The 20,235-nt window shown below is 39.6% G+C and overlaps 2 protein-coding genes across 4 annotated transcripts in view; one reads left to right on the top strand and one right to left on the bottom strand.

The window, feature by feature from the left end:
- Positions 1–510: 510 nt before the first annotated feature.
- LOC125234147 (aldehyde dehydrogenase, mitochondrial) lies at positions 511–15,935 on the top strand. The gene is made up of 11 exons (XM_048140348.1): positions 511–661; positions 3,527–3,675; positions 5,372–5,468; positions 7,238–7,406; positions 10,419–10,567; positions 12,208–12,310; positions 12,834–13,010; positions 13,514–13,632; positions 13,765–13,929; positions 14,342–14,476; positions 14,921–15,935. The coding sequence occupies exons 1-11, from the start codon at positions 563–565 to the stop codon at positions 15,089–15,091; spliced, it is 1,533 nt and encodes a 510-aa protein (XP_047996305.1). The 5' UTR covers positions 511–562; the 3' UTR covers positions 15,092–15,935.
- An 820-nt stretch (positions 15,936–16,755) lies between these two features.
- The window catches only part of LOC125234146, a 78,415-nt gene continuing 74,935 nt past the window's right edge, over positions 16,756–20,235 (bottom strand). For all 3 annotated transcript variants that reach the window (XM_048140345.1, XM_048140346.1, XM_048140347.1), the window contains exons 13-15: positions 19,450–19,909; positions 18,957–19,141; positions 16,756–18,793 (exon numbers count right to left, since the gene is read on the bottom strand). In XM_048140345.1, coding sequence (XP_047996302.1) covers positions 18,259–18,793; positions 18,957–19,141; positions 19,450–19,909 — 1,180 coding nt within the window. In that variant the 3' untranslated portion in view covers positions 16,756–18,258. The remainder of the gene's footprint in view (positions 18,794–18,956; positions 19,142–19,449; positions 19,910–20,235) is intronic.

Raw genomic sequence — 20,235 nt, 5'->3', positions numbered from 1 at the left:
AACTTCACATCATACTTATTTTTCTAATATTCAACTAGAAAAATAAAAAAAGCGAAAAACAACAACATAATTCTTTTTAAACACATTAAAAAAAAAAACCGGAGCTGGGTCTCGAACCTGAGATCTCAAAAATGCAAGTCAGATACTCTAACCCCTAAGCCAAAAAACGAGGTGCCGCCGGCTCAAAATATTGAAACATATTCAGATGTGGTTACTCGGCAATGTAATTAATTATTATCTCACTAGGTGGCACTTTTCAACATTGAAAACAGCGCCATCTGTAAATAACTCGAAAACTAAGAGGTACCAGCGACGATAACTCGCGTTAAGTAGGTCGCTACACGATGTACTGAGTTACCAATCTTTGTTTATTTAATTAATCTATGGTTCTACTTCGACAGATTGTCCTCCTTACCTCTATTCTCCATGCTACTCATGATCTACTCCGTACAGTAACGTCAGAAACAGTGGAAACAGTATATATATATATATAAGTCAAAGTCAGTCACCGGCCGGCATTTGCTTTAACTGCTTCATTCGTGCTTGCTCTTCAGGAATTATCATGTTGCGAAATATTAGTAAAATTGTTACTCAAAAAGCGAATTTCGCTACAGCTGCTGCACCGGCACCTCAGACCAACCCTGAAATTCTCTACACCGGAGTAAGTCCACATTTATTAAAGTAATGGGTTACTATTATTATCATGTGTTATGAACTCGCATTCCATTTTTCGAACAACAAACTATGTTTCAATATGTGTTCAAGGTTATTTGGTTTTTGCTATGCCTTGATTCGATGCTTGGGGTCTAATAATAAGTAGGAAATGCCAACTCACGTTTATTTTCTGTACAAATATTACCCTGCATTACATTGCTTTAAGCTTATCAAAATGTTATTAAGAGGGCTTTCGTGTTAAAAATAGTGAAATCGCAACCGAGCGCTCGATCATACCGTGTGTGGTATCAAATTAAAGGGCTTTGCGAGTAGTTTATAAATATATATCACATTATAGGACTTTTTCTACTTGGTCTAACAAAATATGAGAAAATGTCCAAAACTGGTAATATTGTACCGGTGAAGGCTCGTTTTCAAAAAATTGGCAAAAATCAATAATAGCAATTTATAATCACTAAGGCATAACAGCAATTTAAGTAAACGTTGCAGATTAATTTAGTACAAAACTTACTTCGATGTGATGTAGATTTTCAAAGAAATTGTCACATAATTTTAGGTAATTTCTGAAAAAAATTGAATTCGCCTTAGGCTAGTTTACTCTTTTTCAAAAACTTAAAATAAAAATCTAGTCTGAAATGATTGTGGTACAGGATATACGAATTATAAATTTACCCGTTTTAATATTCAAAATTGTCCAAATTTTACAAATAAGATCGACTGATTCAGCTCTATACGTGCGTTTTTCTAAACGTGCATTAGAGAAAAATTCATTATTAATTTAATGAGTTAGTTTTCAAAAATCCAGTCTTATAAAAATCAAGATAATAAGATGCTCTAACTGGAACTTGAATTAAATAAATCTATTGGATAACGAAAGTGTAGTATTTCACCGACTAAAACTATCAATTTTACATTCTTTTGACGTTTTTTTTGAAAGCAGCCTTAAGTGATACACTTATGGTTCCAATTTGCAAGATAATTAATTTCAAATACAACTTGATATTTTGTAGAATTTATCATTTAGGGTTTGGTGTTTTTTTTACGCACTAAAGTGCGAGGAGTGGTTCATTATATGTCAGGTCGAAACTTCGGAGAGCCATCTGTACTGAAATTAAAACGTCGTACGATACACGTGCGAAAAGGAACTTCCTTTTTTAAGCACTTGTATCATAATGTACTATTATTTCCAATAAGATATTTATTTATTAGGAGCCTGCTGTGTCCCACTGCTGGGCAAAGGCCTCCCCCCTCTTTTTCCATTCGTCTCTGTTAAGTGCTATGTCTGGCCAACCACTTTAAAATGAGTCGAGGTTATCCCGCCATCGCCGATGTGGTCTGCCGGATCCCCGGTTTGACTCGTGAGGCTCCCATTTCTTGGTTATCTTAGCCCACAAGTCGTCCGGCATTCAGCAGACATGACCAGCCCAGTCCCATTTCAACTTAGCAGCTTTCCGAGCTACATCCATTATTTGAGTCTTAGAGAGCAGCGTGATGTTCCGGATTTGATCCCTTAATTTTACACCTAATACGCTGCGCTCCATAGCTCTCTGGCAAACCCCGAGTTTGGACTTCTGAGCATTCGTCAAAGACCAGGTCTGAGCACCGTAGGTGAGAACTGGAAGTACGTACATGTTCTTGAGCCTATGTTTGAGTGACATAGGTAGGTCTCCCTTCATTAGGTGTTTCATTGACCAATAACTCTTCCAGGCGTTTTCAGTGCGTCTTTGGACCTCTTTGTCTTGTCGCGCCTGGAAAGAGAGTATTTGGCCTAGGTAAAGGTACTCCTGGACAATATAAGATAAAAAAAATGCAAAATAAAAGCTACTGTGACTACATAATATGTAGGAAGGAATTATGAATGAATTAATCAATAAATTCGCCATGCACTTTTGCAGCTGATAGTACATAATTTACTTTGATAATAAGCCCCTCTGAACTGAATGATAATATATGGTGAAGTGTTGTTTTATGGAGAAAAATAAAAATGAAATATTCATAGTGTAGTAAGTATCAAAATAAAGTTGTGTAATCATTTGTAGATCATATTCCTGGCATCAAATTTAAAATTAGTTACATACCACTTTTAGCTTCTGCCTAAATTAATATGTGTGCAATCTGCAATTTACTTTGATAATAAGCCTCTACAGGGTGTAATTTTTATAACAAACAATATTTTCTGGAAGCGATGGGCTAGCTATGCATAATGTACGAAAATATTGCCTAAAATAAAATTCTTAGGTATATCATTATGGTACCTACATTTTTTCACATGATTATTTCCTTAAATATTGCCAGTTATAAAAACTACACCCTGTATAATACTCTATTCCAGCCATTCTCAAAGTATGCTCCGCGGACCCCTAGGGCTCCGCAAAGCCTCTCTGGGGGCTCCGTGTGAATTTTGGGTACCTGATATGCAACTTCAACTCTCTTCCATAAAACCAAATATTCACCAATTGTTAAAAAATAAAAAACAGTTTCATGTAATACCTCACATTAGAATCTAGTGATTAGATTTTACTATCATGATTGCTTATTAAAATAAGTAAGTGGCTTGCGTGGGCGACGGTCGCGCGATGGTCGCGCGACGGCGATGCGACGCATACGAAATCAAACCTTATCGATATGGAAGTATGAGACGCGACGGCGACGTCGCGCGACCGTCGCCCACGCAAGACACGGCGTAAATATTGCTATAAAAAAAAAATTAATTAAAGGGTTCCGTCAGATGTTTTACTTTCTAAAAGGGTTCCATGGGAAAATAAGTTTGAGAACCGCTGCTCTATTTTCTTTGATAATACAAGCATTGTATACTTTTTACCTTAGGTTTTAATAAACTATGTTCTTGCAGCTCTTTATCAACAATGAGTGGGTGAAGTCATCCGACGGGAAGACCTTCCAGACGGTGAACCCGGCCAACGGCAAGGTCATCGCGGATGTCCAGCAGGCTGGGCAGGCGGACGTGGAACAGGCAGTGCAAGCTGCAAATGAGGCTTTCAAGTAAGTGATTGGTTTTTTTTAATGTTGGCAGCGTGCACGGGTCTCGTAAGCAAGTACCCCGCGAAGAATATGGACGAGCCTTGCTTATGTGCATATCAGTCGATACATCCACCGGATGACGACAGGTCTGGCCTAGCGCGTTGTGACCCTGCCTGCTACGCTGCGGTCCTGGGTTCGAATCCCGGTAAGGGCATTTATTTGTGTGATGAGCACAGATATTTGTTACTGAGTCATGGATGTTTTCTATGTATATAAGTATTTATATATTATATATATCATTGTCTGAGTACAGTCACGGACTTTAATTGTTGATCCACTTCTAGCTCATTTTATACTGGAACGTCATAGCTTAACTATGATATTTGATATGTCTAGTATAAAATGAGCTAGAAGTGGATCAACAATTAAAGTCCGTGACCGTACCTGCAACACAAGCCATCTTGAGCTTACCGTGGGACTCAGTCAATCTGTGTAAGAATGTCCTATAATATTTATTTATTTATTTATTATTTTATGAGGTGGGGTGGTGCTACTCTTTTCTGATGCGGGCACCTCACGTTTAAGTGATTGGTTACCAAGCTAGCATATATTGAAAGGACATGACAAGATATCCTATAGATAGATTGCCTGTGTGGTGCATGACGGGTTAAGAATTTCACCACCCCCTTTCTTCCCGTGGGTGTCGTAGAAGGCGACTATGAGATATGGGTTAAATTGTGGCGTAGGCGAGAGGCTGGCAACCTGTCACTGCAGTGTCACAGTTTCGTTTTCTTTCAACCCCTTATTTGCCAAGAGTGGCACTGAAGCTTTAGTAGTTTCATGTGTTCTGCCTACCCCTTTGTGGTATACAGGCGTGATTGTATGTATGTATGTATGTATGACAAGATATCTAATGATTTCCTTGAATAGTATAGTTTTATAATAAGAGAGTCTGGCTTAAGCTACATCTACAACAATTTTGATAGCACAAATTGTGCAGAGCAGTGTGATATTATTATTTTAAATTTGACCGAAATGTGCACACGCCAGCGAATAGTAGCGTCTGGTATCAAACTCGTGAGAAGGTTAATGGTGAATTATAAGTTTCGTCATTTTTTATATTCTGCAAGTCATTTTCACAAACTTGTTCAAAGGTTAAATTAACTAAGATGTTATTTGCCACAGATATAGGAAGGAAGGAGATCAGACATGCCAGGCGATTTTTGTGGGAGTCGTGTCATCACGCACGCACACAACGACAACTGTATGCTAATTGAGCTGCGACACGGCCGCTGGCTGCTTGTCCGCTCTCTAGTATTATAAGAATATGCTCTGAGTTATCTGCTCAGTCCTTTACATAAAAAAAATATTGGGGACACCTGACACATATCAACTTAGCCCTAAACTAAGCAAAGCTTGTACTATGGGTGCTAAGCGACGATATACATATTAAATAGATAAATACATACTTATATATAATATGTAGAATTATTATATACACTGCCACTATACATACTTAAATAGATAAATACATACTTATATATTATTATATATAAGTATGTATTAATAATTCTTAAAACTAGTCAGGTTCCTACAAAACTGTATATACAGTTTGACTGTAGGTAATGAGTCTCTATATGTCTCTGTAGGTAAACCCTCCACAACCAGACATTCTGCTAAAAGCCATGTAGATATTTAGACGGGTAATTGTTGACAGGCTCGGGTCTCCGTGGAGGAGGATGGATGCCTCCCAGCGCGGTTTGCTGATCAACAAGCTCGCTAGTCTGGTCGAGCGCGATGCCACCTACCTCGCTGTAAGTCGACTTGTAGCTATATTGTACGAGTAGTTTGACATATATGTATATTTCCTAACGTTTATTTAACGCACTTTTCAGTACAGATGCTGCTGTTTTACGCACTAGTGCGAGAAATGGTGCGTTTCTTATCAGGTCGAAACATCGGAAAGCCATCTGTACTGAAAAACGTCGTACGATTGTACGATACACGTGCGAAAAGAAAATTCGTAAATCGTATAGATTTAAAACACTCCCTTCGGTCGTGTTTTCCGCACTTGTATTGTAGTGTACTAGTATTATATGATGTAGCAAAAAAATACGGTTTCGCATTTTTTTCTCTATCTGTGACGTTGCATGAGTTGTATCGTATTAAATTTTTAGATACTGATTTGCGGCATAAACGGCTGTATCTTTTCATAGCTTTGGTTCAGAAGATTGATTTTTGTACAGCTCTAAGGGACAGTAGACTTTGATATATATTATATAGTATTTGATATAAATTCCTGCTTGATACCTCCACTCACGTGCTCCCGAGTGAAAATCTCTTGACAGACGGACAGCAAAGTGATCCTATAAGGATTCCGTTTTTTCCTTTCGAGGTACGGAACCCTAAGAAGATAGATATCTGTTATAAATTTGGCACCAAGTGTTTTGATCGACATACTGATATGATTATATAAACAGTTATTACTTTATCTGATGTGACAAAATCCACTTTTTGCTAAATATGTTATCCTTCAAAAAGTATTAGTCATAGTAGTCATTAAATACGTAACAATCAGGTATATCTACAACATTGCTTCCAAAATGTTGTTAAACTTGTCGAGAGTCTCGAGTGTCCATTTTCATAATAGCGGTGATTCTTTACAAATCTTGACGATTAGCGATCCGATGGCTAATATTTTCCAAATAACCGTCGCGTCTACGGCCCGAACATGAAAGTCAGAATTTATATATTGTAGTTACCTAATTTAATTGCGAATGTATTTGTGGACCTACATCCTAGTTTTAGTTATTCTGTTACGGTAATCGCAAAAATGTGTGACCAAGAATCAGGCCCCGTAGCCGAACGGCATTTCTGCGACGCGAAACGCCAGAAATGTAGTCTGGTTCTGTTACGCCAATATACAAGAGCGATAGAGATAGACAGCTACGAAAGAGATATTATCGTGAGCGTTTCGTGAGCGTTTGTGCATTCGGCTACGCACACAGGTACTGGTTAAACTGGTCTAGCCGCCTCGTCTACTCAGTGCACATGGTATGGCAAGACTGCATTTTTAGAACGTGTCTACACTATCTACAGTCAGTGTTTCTCGTAATTTACATCCTTGTATTTTTCAGTCTAGATCTAGGTGAATTAAAATAACGATTAGATAAATCCGCATCGCTAATACCTATTCATTACTTACATGAAATTGAGATGCGTTATTTCGCACATAGAATTTTCTGAAAATTTATATTTCTAGAAGGTTCTTCTGTAACAGGCGGTCAAATCTGTTTGCAGCTAACGATAAAAAGAAATACATAGACTTTTGCACGAGAAATGCTCCATTTAAAACTTGTTTATGAGACGATAGAAAACTTGACACGAATCTACAATTCCTACATTTAAGTATAATAAAATTATTGACCTAGGTCGGGGAGGGAGGGCTAAGAAATGCATGCTCCTCGTGTCACACGTGGCGGGCGTCATCAGCGTCGTCAGCGTCGAGCGTGCATTTCCTCATATGGAAGGGTACATTGTCCCTCGATTGACTCGAAAAATAAGTTCTATCCTTATCCCACAGAGTCTGGAAACGCTCGACAACGGCAAGCCGTACCAAGCGAGCTACTTCCACGATGTAGCGGCGGTGGTCAAGAGCCTGCGGTACTACGCCGGCTGGGCCGACAAGAACCACGGGTACACGCTGCCCGCCGACGGGAACTACTTCGCGTATACTCGTCCGGAGCCTGTCGGTGAGTGCAAGCTATCAATGACTACCACGACGTGGTGCAAGTCGTCAAGAGCCTGTTGAACTACGCCGGCTGGGCCGATAAGAACCACGGGCTACCCGCTGATGGAAACTACATCGCGTACCAGAACCGTCGTAAGTTACTTTACACCATCTGCCTGCTCCACATCTCATTACGGGCGGGAGATATCTGGAATCATATTGCTTGTTTAACTGTTTTAAGTCTTAAACATATATAACGGCGATGTTTGTTCAAGCAACTGTTTTAAATTTTTTGTATATGATATTTAATAAAATATCGATCACATCCTATCCTCGATCTCCTCCTGTCAAATACGCGAACAGTCGACTTGTCATATTTCACTAATACAAGCATAGTACAGTATAGTGTGCTAGGAACGCTCCTCTTTCATATATTTGATCTCCAGTGTCCGAGGTGTGTCTGAACTGGATGTACATAAATATAATTCAAAGTGTAAACTTTAAATATCTCTAATAATATATCTAGACATTCAGAAGTTAAACTTCGGTAGGCATAGCAGATAGCGTACCTATCTTTTTTGTTTGGTGTGAATACATATGCGATTATGTAATGTAATACACATATCCAAGTGAACAGATAAGAAGCCTATTCTTAGGTATTTGAAAAGCAAACTATTGTTGATTATTTGTTTACTCTGGCGGATTGTACATTTCAGTTTTTCCGCGGATAAAATACCAAGCAAAAGTGTCTTATCTTAATATACGAGGAATAAGGCTGTGTACCTATCTATACCTACATATTTCGACACCGTTTTGGTTACTATTATGCTTGTACACTGCTACGCTAGGGAGGTGCTGTGTGTGTGGCGCAAACGTGCGCGAAATCCAACGTGATAGCGGCAGCTTGCTGGTAATGGACACATCTCTTTATTGCTCTTACAATTCCTAGCGATAGAGGCCAACGATTTTAAATTTTCCGATGTTAATGGCGTTATTCGTAAATGTCAGGCATGACTGCAATAATATTGGATAACATATATAATAATAATATATATAACATATATAGTAATATAATATGTAAGATTGACCTGTAATTGATATTATTAATAAATATGAGTATGAGTATATTATATTAGATACTTATCTGTTTTGCAATCTCAAGCGCGAGGTCAGATAAAGGTCTCACGCTAATGCAGCATGGGTTTGATAACGCATTTGCCTATTTCCCCAAAATGTACTTTAACACCAACTTGTGCATTAATTAAATTATATTTAAAATAGCATAGTTTATGTTCATTGTTTATCTATCTTTAACTTCTGTTAATAATGACATTCACTCAGATCTATAATCTGTAATATACTTAGGTAGGTAGGTATGTAATAGTAGGTATATAAATGGAATCGTTATGATTTTGCCAAAAGGTCAAGGTAATTTTCTGAGGATAAATATTACATAATAGATATTTTATTTGCAATATTCATAATTGTATTTTCCCCTCACTGGCTCGGAAACACGTGTTTTGTCCTTTAATACCAGCGGGTAAAAACGCATTTTATCCACTAGTGAGTAAAGTAATTTGACCTTGAATAAAGTCAAATCAACTGCTTTAAAATTGAGAAAAGTAGGTGAATCTAGTAATAAAGATGATTTACCACCTGTGGAATTACTGGAAGCAGCAATAAACGCATTTTTTGCGTTGTAGTTTCCTCGCTGTAGTGAGGGGAAAAGTTTTGTGTTACACTCGGGTGCTAATGTATTTTTCCCCTCACTAGCTCGGAAACACGTGTTTTGTCCTTTAATATCAGCGGGTAAAAACGCATTTTATCCACTAGTGGGTAAAGTAATTTGACCTTGAATGAAGTCAAATTAACTGCTTTAAAATTGATAAAAGAAGGTGAATCTAGTAATAAAGATGATTTACCACCTGTGGAACTACTGGAAGCAGTGATAAACGCATTTTTTGCGTTGTAGTTTCCTCGCTATAGTGAGGGGAAAAGTTTTGTGTTACACTCGGGTGCAAATGTATTTTACTTCTCGTGTGTTAAAAAACTCGCAAGTTCAGGATTCTATTCTCGAACCACTCGCTTCGCTCGTGGTTCAACTATAGAATCCTTTCACTAGCTCGTTTTTCAGTTCCACACTCGGCGTTAAAATACAACTTTGCCCCCTTGTATAACAAATAACTATTACTTCTCGTGTGTTAAAAAACTCGCAAGTTCAGGATTCTATTTTCGAACCACTTGCTTCGCTCGTGGTTCAACTATAGAACCCTTTCACTTGCTCGTTTTTCAATTCCAAACTCGGCGTTAAAATACAACTTTGCCCCCTTGTATAACAAATAACTATTAAATCACACTATAGGTAAATATAACACTATCTCGGAAACTCCGAACGAAGGTTTTTAAGTTAAAATTATGTTGGCACAGTGTGCTGATTTGAATTATAGGCCAGGCTACTCTAGATATCTGTCATATTAATCCAATTTGGCGTACAATGAAAAGATTTTACAGTGGCTTGACCACTCAAGTTGGTTGGGTTTTTTTTTTAATTAATTTATGTTATCCATATGTAAATCGAATAAATGATATCTGATGAGTAGAACTATGCATGAATACAATATAATTATGACGTCTACTCTACTAATGATTATTGCTTCCCGCATTATGTCTTTGTGTCACGCTACTCGTAGCAACTTATTTACTCACAGTAAGTTGTGTAATCATAATAATTGTTTCCATCATTCAAACAATCCACAAAAAGCAAAGTTGAGCACACTAGTACACATCGAAACACAATGTTTCAGGACCTTGGTACATACTATTAAACGCTTATGTACCTTAACACTTTAACAACCAAGAACCCGCCTTGTGAACTTTGCTCAGTTGTCGGACTCGATGGGCGCGTTTTCTCCACACAAGCGGGCGGTTATACATAACGTCCGGTTTCTAATGTAGTGCGCCAATGTTTGCCTGATAGTGAATATGTTAACTTTCTTAGGTTTATGACCTATCATCATGTCAATGTTTGTATCAGGAGTATGCGGTCAGATCATCCCATGGAACTTCCCTCTGCTGATGGCAGCGTGGAAACTGGGGCCCGCGCTGGCCGCCGGCTGCTCGCTCGTGCTCAAGCCCGCTGAGCAGACCCCGCTGACGGCGCTGTACATCGCTCAACTCGTCAAGGTACTGTCGTGACTCGTCAACCCACTTCTGATGTGGAAGCTAGCCTCCTTGCCGGATTTTATTTCATACTCAACCTCGCTGAATCATTGCCGCTGACGGTGCTGTGCATCGCAATCGCACAACTAGTCAAGGTAGGGTCATGATCCCACTTCTGATGTAGAAGCTAGCCTCCATACCGTACCGGCTGCTCGCTCAAGTTCAAACCCTACATCGCATAACTATTGCCACTGTCACCGTGCCGGCTGCCCGTGGTGAGGTCCGCTGTGCAAACCCCGCTGATGGTGCTGTGTATCACACAACTCGTCAAGGTACAGTGAGCTTGTAAAAGTGCATGGAGAAATTATGAATGAATTCATTGATAAATTCGCCGTGCACTTTTGGAGCTCACTGTACAGTGGTGATATCACTTGTGATGTCTAACCTCTGTGCTTCTGTGTTCTGAGCTAACCTCTCGCACAACTCGTCAGGGTACTGCCCGATTAATTCCACTTTGGATCATTCATTTAGATTTGTAGAATCTCTGTGGCTGTAAAAAAACAAAGCCTCCTCAGTGTACATCTCACAAATTGTTAACACTCAAGATTCGCTAGATTGCGTGATGATTATGGCGATATAACTTGCCGAATGACAAAATATTACCAATTATCACTCAATCGATCAAGATCAATATGATCGCACTTGTAGCAATTGTACTACATGAGTTCGCAAAAGGCATATCGCCAGTCAGATAAAGTAAACAGATGCCGTAAGGAGTCCACATATTACGTTACAGCGTGCGTTTTCACATTATCGGATCCGATATCGGATGTAGTTAGGATTTCAAAGGCAAAAACCAAAGATGGCGGCTTAAATATATGGGATATCGGTCCTACATTTGATATCGGATCGGATAATGTGAAAACGCAGTAATGGGGTGGGGTAATACTAAATGTGACAATCCATGTTAAAGAGATACAAAAAACCGGCCAAGAGCGTGTCGGGCCACGCTCAGTGTAGGGTTCCGTAGTTTTTCGTATTTTTCTCAAAAACTACTGAACCTATCAAGTTCAAAACAATTTTCCTAGAAAGTATTTATAAAGTTCTACTTTTGTGATTTTTTTCATATTTTTTAAACATATGGTTCAAAAGTTAGAGGGGGGGGACGCACTATTTTTTCCTTTAGGAGCGATTATTTCCGAAAATATTAATATTATCAAAAAACGGTCTTAGTAAACCCTTATTCATTTTTAAATACCTATCCAACAATATATCACACGTTGGGGTTGGAATGAAAAAAAATATCAGCCCCCACTTTACATGTAGGGGGGGTACCCTAATAAAACATTTTTTTCCATTTTTTATTTTTGCACTTTGTTGGCGTGATTGATATACGTATTGGTACCAAATTTCAGCTTTCTAGTGCTTACGGTTACTGAGATTATCCGCGGACGGACGGACGGACGGACGGACGGACGGACGGACGGACAGACAGACATGGCGAAACTATAAGGGTTCCTAGTTGACTACGGAACCCTAAAAAGGGGTGGGGTTGAAAAAAATCTAAATTTTGCGTGATCTGGACGGACCGTAACTAATAGTATTGGTGCAAAAAAGAGGTCATAATTTAGTTGAAAAACTTGACAGAAGAAATATTTTTGCAGGAAGCTGGATTCCCCGCTGGTGTGGTGAACGTACTGCCAGGCTTCGGAGACGTCGGTGCCGCTATCGTCGCGCACCCGAAGATCGATAAAGTAGCATTCACTGGTAATTCAAGTCAATGTGTGAATAAGAACTTAAGAAGCTTAAATGCCTAAAATCTTGTTGAAATTCAAATTAGTGCCAGCACTGCCAGCAGTCTCGGTAAAAATTTCCTTAAGATGAACGATTTATTACATTTAATCAGAATCTACACACACACATTTTTCAGTCAACATTTAGCATTAAATTACTCACTTATCACCTAAGGCAGGAGTCACGGGAGTATTACATTACCAACCATAATTCGAATTGTAAGGGACACGTCAGGCAGAGTAATGGCAGGAGGACCAAAATGATGACTGATTGGCCACTTTCGGATGTAAGAAACTCCCAGGATCCGTTGGTTTGGCTCGTTGGGTGGACGAGATTTGGACTCAGGGCCGGGATAAGTGACGCACAGGAAGAGAGTTTTATGCTCTATGTAGTTGGCGATGAAAGGCTAAAATGATGATGACGATGATTTACTTTTGCATACAAAGTTACAAACTTATCTCAACAGCTGACTGTACCTATTTAATATCACTTACAGGATCAACGGAGGTGGGCAAGCTGATCCAGCGCGGCGCGGCGGACTCCATGAAGCGCATCACGCTGGAGCTGGGCGGCAAGTCGCCCAACATCATCTTCGCGGACGCGGACCTTAACGCAGCCGTCGAACAGGCGCATCACGCGCTCTTCTATAACATGGGCCAGTGCTGTACCGCCGGTGAGTCGCCAGTGTCACACTCGCGGCAAGTCGCCCAACATCATCTTCGCGGACGCGGACCTCAACGCCGCCGTGGAGCAGGCTCATCATGCGCTCTTCTATAACATGGGCCAGTGCTGTACTGCCGGTGAGTCGCCAGTGTCACACTCGCGGCAAGTCGCCCAACATCATCTTCGCGGACGCGGACCTCAACGCCGCCGTGGAGCAGGCTCATCATGCGCTCTTCTATAACATGGGCCAGTGTTGTACTGCCGGTGAGTCGCCAGTGTCACACTCGCGGGAAGTCGCCCAACATAATATTCGCGGACGCGGACCTTAACGCCGCCGTGGAACAGAGTCATCACGCGCTCTTCTATAACATGGGCCTGTGCTGTACCGCCGGTGAGTGAACAGTATCACACTCGTATTGGAATCGGAATCTTTGGCTTTCTCCAGTCTCAATATTAGCACGTGCATTTAAACAACTTTGCTCCCTTGTAAAACAAGTAACTATTTCTCCCCAGGTTCCCGTACCTTCGTGCAGGACAAGATCTACGATAAGTTCGTGGAGTTGGCCGCGCAGCGCGCCGCCAAGCGCAGGGTCGGCGACCCCTTCCACCACGAGACCGATCACGGACCGCAGGTAACCATTTATTTGATGTAATAAACTCTATTGATCGGTAATATTTCGAAAATATTTTTTTGAAATTATTATTACAAGCAAAACAACTCCTGTTACGACTAGCGATTATTTACTAAGTATTATTGTTCTCAGATCGATGGCGAACAGCAAAACAAGATCCTAAGCCTTATCGAGACGGGCAAGCAGCAGGGAGCCAAACTAGAGACTGGCGGGTCTCGCGCCGGAGACGTTGGATATTACGTACAGCCCACAGTGTTCAGTAACGTGCAGGACCACATGGACATCGCCAGGACTGAGGTATGTGACTATGGACCAGTTGCTTCAACGATTTGGTGTAGCCGACCCTATGTGACCCAAAAGTCGAGAATATATTGGTGCAATATATATATCAGCAAGTGGATTCTCTTGGACAAATGTGATCGCCAAAAGCCATAATGTCACCAAAACTTGTTTTTATTAGTTATGTACTCCTTGAGACTCCCGGGCTCATTCTGGTGACAATTTTTATGAGTAGGAGTGTTTTTTGTAGGGCGTTGAAAACAAGCCACTGGGCATACACTGGTTAATATACGTCGGTGTTATGAAGCAAAACTTGCTTGTCATAGCTCTTAATTTATACATATGAAAAGGGTTTATTTATTTAAAAATTCATACCAACTAACATTGGGTCGTTAATTGCCCTCGTGACGTTTCAACATTACGTTTGCAGATCTTCGGGCCCGTGCAGCAAGTACTGCGGTTCTCGGATGTCGATGAAGTAATTGAGCGCGCTAACAACACGGAGTATGGACTCGCCGCCGCCGTGTATACCAAGGACCTCGACCGCGCCAATTACGTTACACAGGTATGAGATGCCATTTATTTATTTTAAAATGTTATCATTGTTATCAAATGTGTGTAAAGTAGGCCGGCGTTCGCTAATCTAGCGAACCTAGTGAACGGCGGGTTGTTTTGTTGGACCAAGATTATTGAATAAATTTTCGAATATATTCGAAAGATGTTCTCAGTTTTGTAGCGACTAATATTTATAATATTGGGTGTAAGTTTCTCGAACAGTCTAAATGGGTATTTATATTTGCGGCAGACAATTCAGAAGACGGGAAAAAAGAGTTTAGTGTCATGTGCATCAAAATCTGAAACCGAAATCCTGTCATTAAAAGCTGTAGGTACCAAGTCTGGAATGCAGATGCAAGCTTTACTTACACAGTACCTATGGCTGAAAATTTAACTGTCCAATATTTGGAACTACGGTTTTCTTTTTCTAAACAGTTTTTTGTTATATTTGCAGGCCCTCCGCGCGGGCACGGTGTGGGTGAACGACTACAACGTGTTCTGCAACCAGGTGCCGTTCGGCGGCTTCAAGCAGTCCGGCCTCGGCCGCGAGAACGGCCCCTACGGCATCCGCAACTACGTCGAGAACAAGTCCGTACTCGTCAAGCTTACCGCTAAGAACTCCTAGATTTTAACCAAAAATGGACGCAGTCTGGCAAAAAAAGAGTACAAATTTTAAGAATGGCAACATTTTAGGGTCGAACCTTTCATCCAGACTAATATTATAAATGGGAAAGTGTGTAGTCTGCTTAAACAAACAGAGATCCGTCTTTCACGACAAAACGAAGCGACGAATAGACGTGATTTTTTAAGTGGAGATAGTTAATGGATGGAGAGTGACTATGCTACAACAGGGGCGGGTGGAAGTGTGTATAGAGCATTCCGAATTTAACGCGAGCGAAGCCGCAGGCAAAAGCTAGTATCAATTTATGTAAGAAATCGGGACGACACTACGATGTTGCCATTTTTTATTTCTACTCTTTTTTGCTAAGCTGTGGTTTAGGGAAAAGTATCCAATCCACACAAAAGTCTAAGTCAGTATCATTTTAACTTGTTTATAGAAGTTTTTGAATGACTCATAGTTTCATTAATCTAGACTTTTGACGAGATATTAGACCGTGATCACCTTCTTGTTCCCGATATCACGTCTGTATTATCCCGATCAATATAAGTCTCTAATTTGAACTTTCTGTATAAGAAAAAGTTATTAATTTGAATGATATGTGTGACTTTTTAGTGAATAGATCCTTCTTTCCTAACTACGTCCAGACAAGTGCCTATAAACGTAACTAGAAGGCTACAATGAGCACACCCGTCGGTGGAGAATTAGGTGCGCTATTTGTAGCTATTAATTTAGGTTTGTAAGTAGGTGTGGTCTATTTCAGATCATCGTCAGATAGCACGAACTTATAAATACTGTTGATAGAATAATTAAAGTGTCAATGTAATTTTCAGGACATTCTGTTTCTCTCATAATAATAATAATAATAATAAAATGCTTTAATTGCACACTACAAAAATAAAACATAAATGAAAACGGTTACAAAGATATGTAGGTATAGATATGTAGGTATTGTTATTTACAACATGATACTCTTTGCAGCCCATCTCATGTTTTTATTTTGCACAATAATGTAAGTAGAGTTCGTTTACTCTTTCCATTACATATGGTGAATTATTATCGAACAAACTTCAAAAGGCCATATGTACTGAACAAAACACGTGCGAAAGGGAAATTCGTAACTCGTGTCGATTTAATACACGACTGAAGCCACAATAAGTTTCCAACTTCCTCTTTTCCGCGCTTTTATCGTAATGTAGTATTTCGAGATGACTGAGCATGACTCTGAGTATTGTGAGCATAAAGCGTGTTCAGATATTTTTGTCCGCGTAAGTGTGTAGATGTAAACGAACTATACTGTACTTCTCTAGAGAATGTGATAAAATCCCCGTCTTCCATATCTTATTTATTATGAGGCTGACTCGATGCATTTGTTTAAAATGTGCCATTTCCGTTTATCTTGCGCGTATGTTACTTTTGCAATATATTATACGATGTATTGTATGTATGTTAGATTTTATTTTAATAAAAAAGAAAATGTATGATCTTGTTTTCATTTTCGAATATAAGGAGGCTTCCGAGGGTTACCGTTTTACAATATGTATGTATTTATGTAATGCTCAAATCTGTTTCATTCCTTCTGCCAATAAATATTTTATTGCTTCTTACTGCCTCCTAGGGGTCGTCGTAGATGCCTCCGATCAAATGATATATAAATAAAAACATAAATATAAAATCTCACGTTTTTATTATTTTAACAATTTATTTATATAAAATAGAAACTTTTAAAGTATCCTAAACTTTTGTAAAATCAACCTATTATAAGAACTATGATAAAACTTCTTAGTAGTGTAACAATATACATAGAATAAGTAAGAATAGATATAAAACCTTTGGCCCTCTCAGATCTCTATAGAAACTGGTAGATTCATAAGATGCAGTATCTAAAATTAGTGAGAAACACTGTTAAAAAGGGAAGTAAAATACAATGAAATCTAAATAAATGTACCTTCAAAAGGTTAACTTTAGACTAATCTAAAAATCACAACAGTGGAATGTACCGTGCCACTTAATCTAAAAATCACATAGCCTTGCTTTACAAAACTATTCAAAATAAACTTATACTATAAAATGCTGACGTAGCTGAAGATGCAAATGTAAAAACAGTATGTTTTCATAACACAGGCAAAAACATAGAGCTCGAAAATATGACTAAGACCTATTCGCTTCGCAGTCGTGTAGGCAATTGTGAGGGTCGTTCTCAAAAAGAAAAAGATCTCGTCGCATCGAGTATCAGTGTGGAATTTCATAAATCGGCGGACCACATCTACAGCCTGGCCAGATCATTCTGCGTCACAAAAATATCTAAACGCACTTACAAGAAATGACTGTAAAAGTTTTAACGATTGAATTCTTGCTAGCGTTTGAAGTCCAGTTTTGACTCATGTCTGCCCCCGATTCATGAAATGATAAGAGTTTACGACATGGACTATGACTAATCCTAAAAGAGTTTTGGCGATGAACGACCCTAACGATCACCAGACGACGCATAAACTTTAAAAATAATTCGAATCCGATACTCGATCAATTTGGTAATTGAAAACATAAACGTATAATTTATTAAATGATTATTGATTTAAATATTTCAAAAGTATACGTAGAACTGAGAAACATGCCATAATAAATATATTCATTCAAACATGTAACACGTACCTTCAATGAAAATATTTATGCAGACATCATAATGGAAAAGAGTTAGAAATTATAATTTTATCGTAAAACAATAATTAGTTATTAGGACATAATTAGTGTTAATAAATATTATTATGCTATGATTAACGTTACTTGCACTCTATTTTATTTAAGTAAAATAATTACTTGTATTTTGTACCACGTTAGATAAATACTGTGCCATTGTACTTTTGGTAAATGAGTTCTCTCTGCTAGATTATGAATGTTATGAACTATGAATGACATTCACAGCAGTCGGCGGCACGAGAAGTAAAATACATTTTATACATGAAAAAACTTTCAAGGCGTAGATAAATCTATTTAGTCAATAAACAAAAAAATCAAGAACGCGCGAATCAACGCTTTTGTCAGTATCAGTCTAATTTAACGTTCTCGAGATTCAAATAACTATCTACAGTATTATTTATGTGCTAACACAGTATTCAAATGTGTAGACAGGCGAAAATAGTAAAGGCGGACCTTTGTTCGTACCTATGTGTATATTAGGAGTCTGTCCCGGGGTCTGGCGAAGACTCCTTGTCCGTGGAGTCCTCGTTCACCGCGGACAGATTCTCTTCAGAGATCTTCTCCAAACAACCGCACAAAGAAGAAAGGTTGCTCATGTTACTGTTGGCTAAATCCTCCTCGATTTTTCGCTCGAGGTACTCAAAATCGTCATCCGCTTGACACTTCAAGCACTCCTCATCCGAGGAGTCCTGGTAAGCTAACACGTTCTCTATGTTGAGTTCCACGGCGTCATCTTTGACGGGAAGCGAAGGGCTGCTGTTGCTTAGGCACTTTTTGTCGTCTTTCGCTTGCTGGATGAGTACCTCTGACTTGGGTCGGGCCTTGTTGACGGCGTCGCGGCGTTGCTTGCGCGCCACGACGGGGCTGGCGGCGCTGCGCCGGTCGCCGGGGAAGATGCGCTGGATCCTCTCCTCGACGAGGGAGATGCTCCGTTTGAAGACGACGGTGTCTTGCGGTATGTCTTGGACGCCATCGATAGCGTCTCTGGACTCGGTGTCGGAGTGGTCACATCTGAATGGGGAAAAGATTTGCGAGAATCGAATCAAAACACGTAACACAGAAACCAACCATAGAAATGCATAAACCGAATTAATGAGAATGTGACGATTAAAGCTCTTCGGACGCAGCCCTAACTGAGAGATGCCCAATTGTCCATGCTTAAGGTTACTAGTACCTGAAGTAGATGGTGTCGCAGCCGTTCTCCTGCTTGACCTTGATGAGGCAGCAGTCGTCGGCCTTCTCGCACAGGATCTCGTGCAGTGACCCGTGTAGCGGGATCAGCCGCATCCTGCCGAAGGAGTCGCCCATCTGGGTTGAGAGCTCGTCGTCTATGTACAGGTCCTCGGTGCTGCGGGCTTCCTGGTGAAGAATAAAGAGGGGTATCATTGGTATCAATATCTATAAGGTAAAAACGATAAAATGGAAACAGAAAGACAAGACGAAATCCAGGAGGAAAACGATGGAACCCTTATGGTTCGACTGTGTCCGTCTCTCGTGTCACATTACTATTTCATGTTAGAATAGATTTCATAATTCAGCAAGGCAAAATGGACGGGAATGTATTTCCCACTCAATTTTGAAATCTTATTTTACAGTGATAGGGTTCAATTTTGTATAATTCAAATTTGACCTGGTTATGCTTTAAAAATGGTTAACATAAACCTTACCTGTAAAGCGTTGAAAGCCTGGCACCTCTTCAGCGAGTGCACCTGGACATCATCCACGGCCTCCTCCAGCGACTGGTTCTTGTCCTTCTGCGGGCTGTCGCAAATCGTCACGTTCACGCAGTTGTCCAAAACCTGCAGACTATTCTCCCCGCAACGATTAAACGTTATTTGAAGCAACGGCTTGTTATTGCCATTGATTTTAACCCTCGAAAAAGACTTAAAAGAGTCTTTTTTAGTGTCATCTTCATTTGTTTTCAGATGTTCTAGGATGTTGGCGACGCCTTTGTCTAGTATTTCGTCGGTTTTGGCCGAGGCGGTGGAGGCGTCGTCCTGCATTTCTATGAAGATGTGTTGCAGCTCCTTGCGTATTAGTTCTCGGATGAAGTCTTCGATGCCGTGCGTGTCGGTGGCTCGGTCTATCATGGGCTCGCTTCGCCGCATTTCTTCAGTGGTTGTTGTACTGTTATAAATAATGAAATCATACTTAAGACATTTGTTCGGCAATACCCGTTTTTATGAAGTAAATAATACAATTTTCACCACACCAACTGATAAAGGCTTACTTTGCTATTCGAAAACAGATAGCAAATTTGCATTTTATCCATAAGAGTACAAAGTAATTTCCTACAAATTTTAACTTGACGTCTTTAGCTGGCTGGTAGAATTTACCTACAAATGATGATTTTGAATCAAAAATATTGAATAGATTGATGGATTTGATTTAGTTTGATGTTTTATAGTCAGTATTTTGTTCGTGTTGGTGTGGTGAAAAATGTTGTGTTTCAC

The sequence above is a fragment of the Leguminivora glycinivorella genome, chromosome 15 (assembly GCF_023078275.1).
Source record: "Leguminivora glycinivorella isolate SPB_JAAS2020 chromosome 15, LegGlyc_1.1, whole genome shotgun sequence".
In the NCBI taxonomy this organism is placed as follows: Eukaryota; Metazoa; Arthropoda; class Insecta; order Lepidoptera; family Tortricidae; genus Leguminivora; species Leguminivora glycinivorella.
This window is presented reverse-complemented; position numbering and strand designations above follow the sequence as displayed.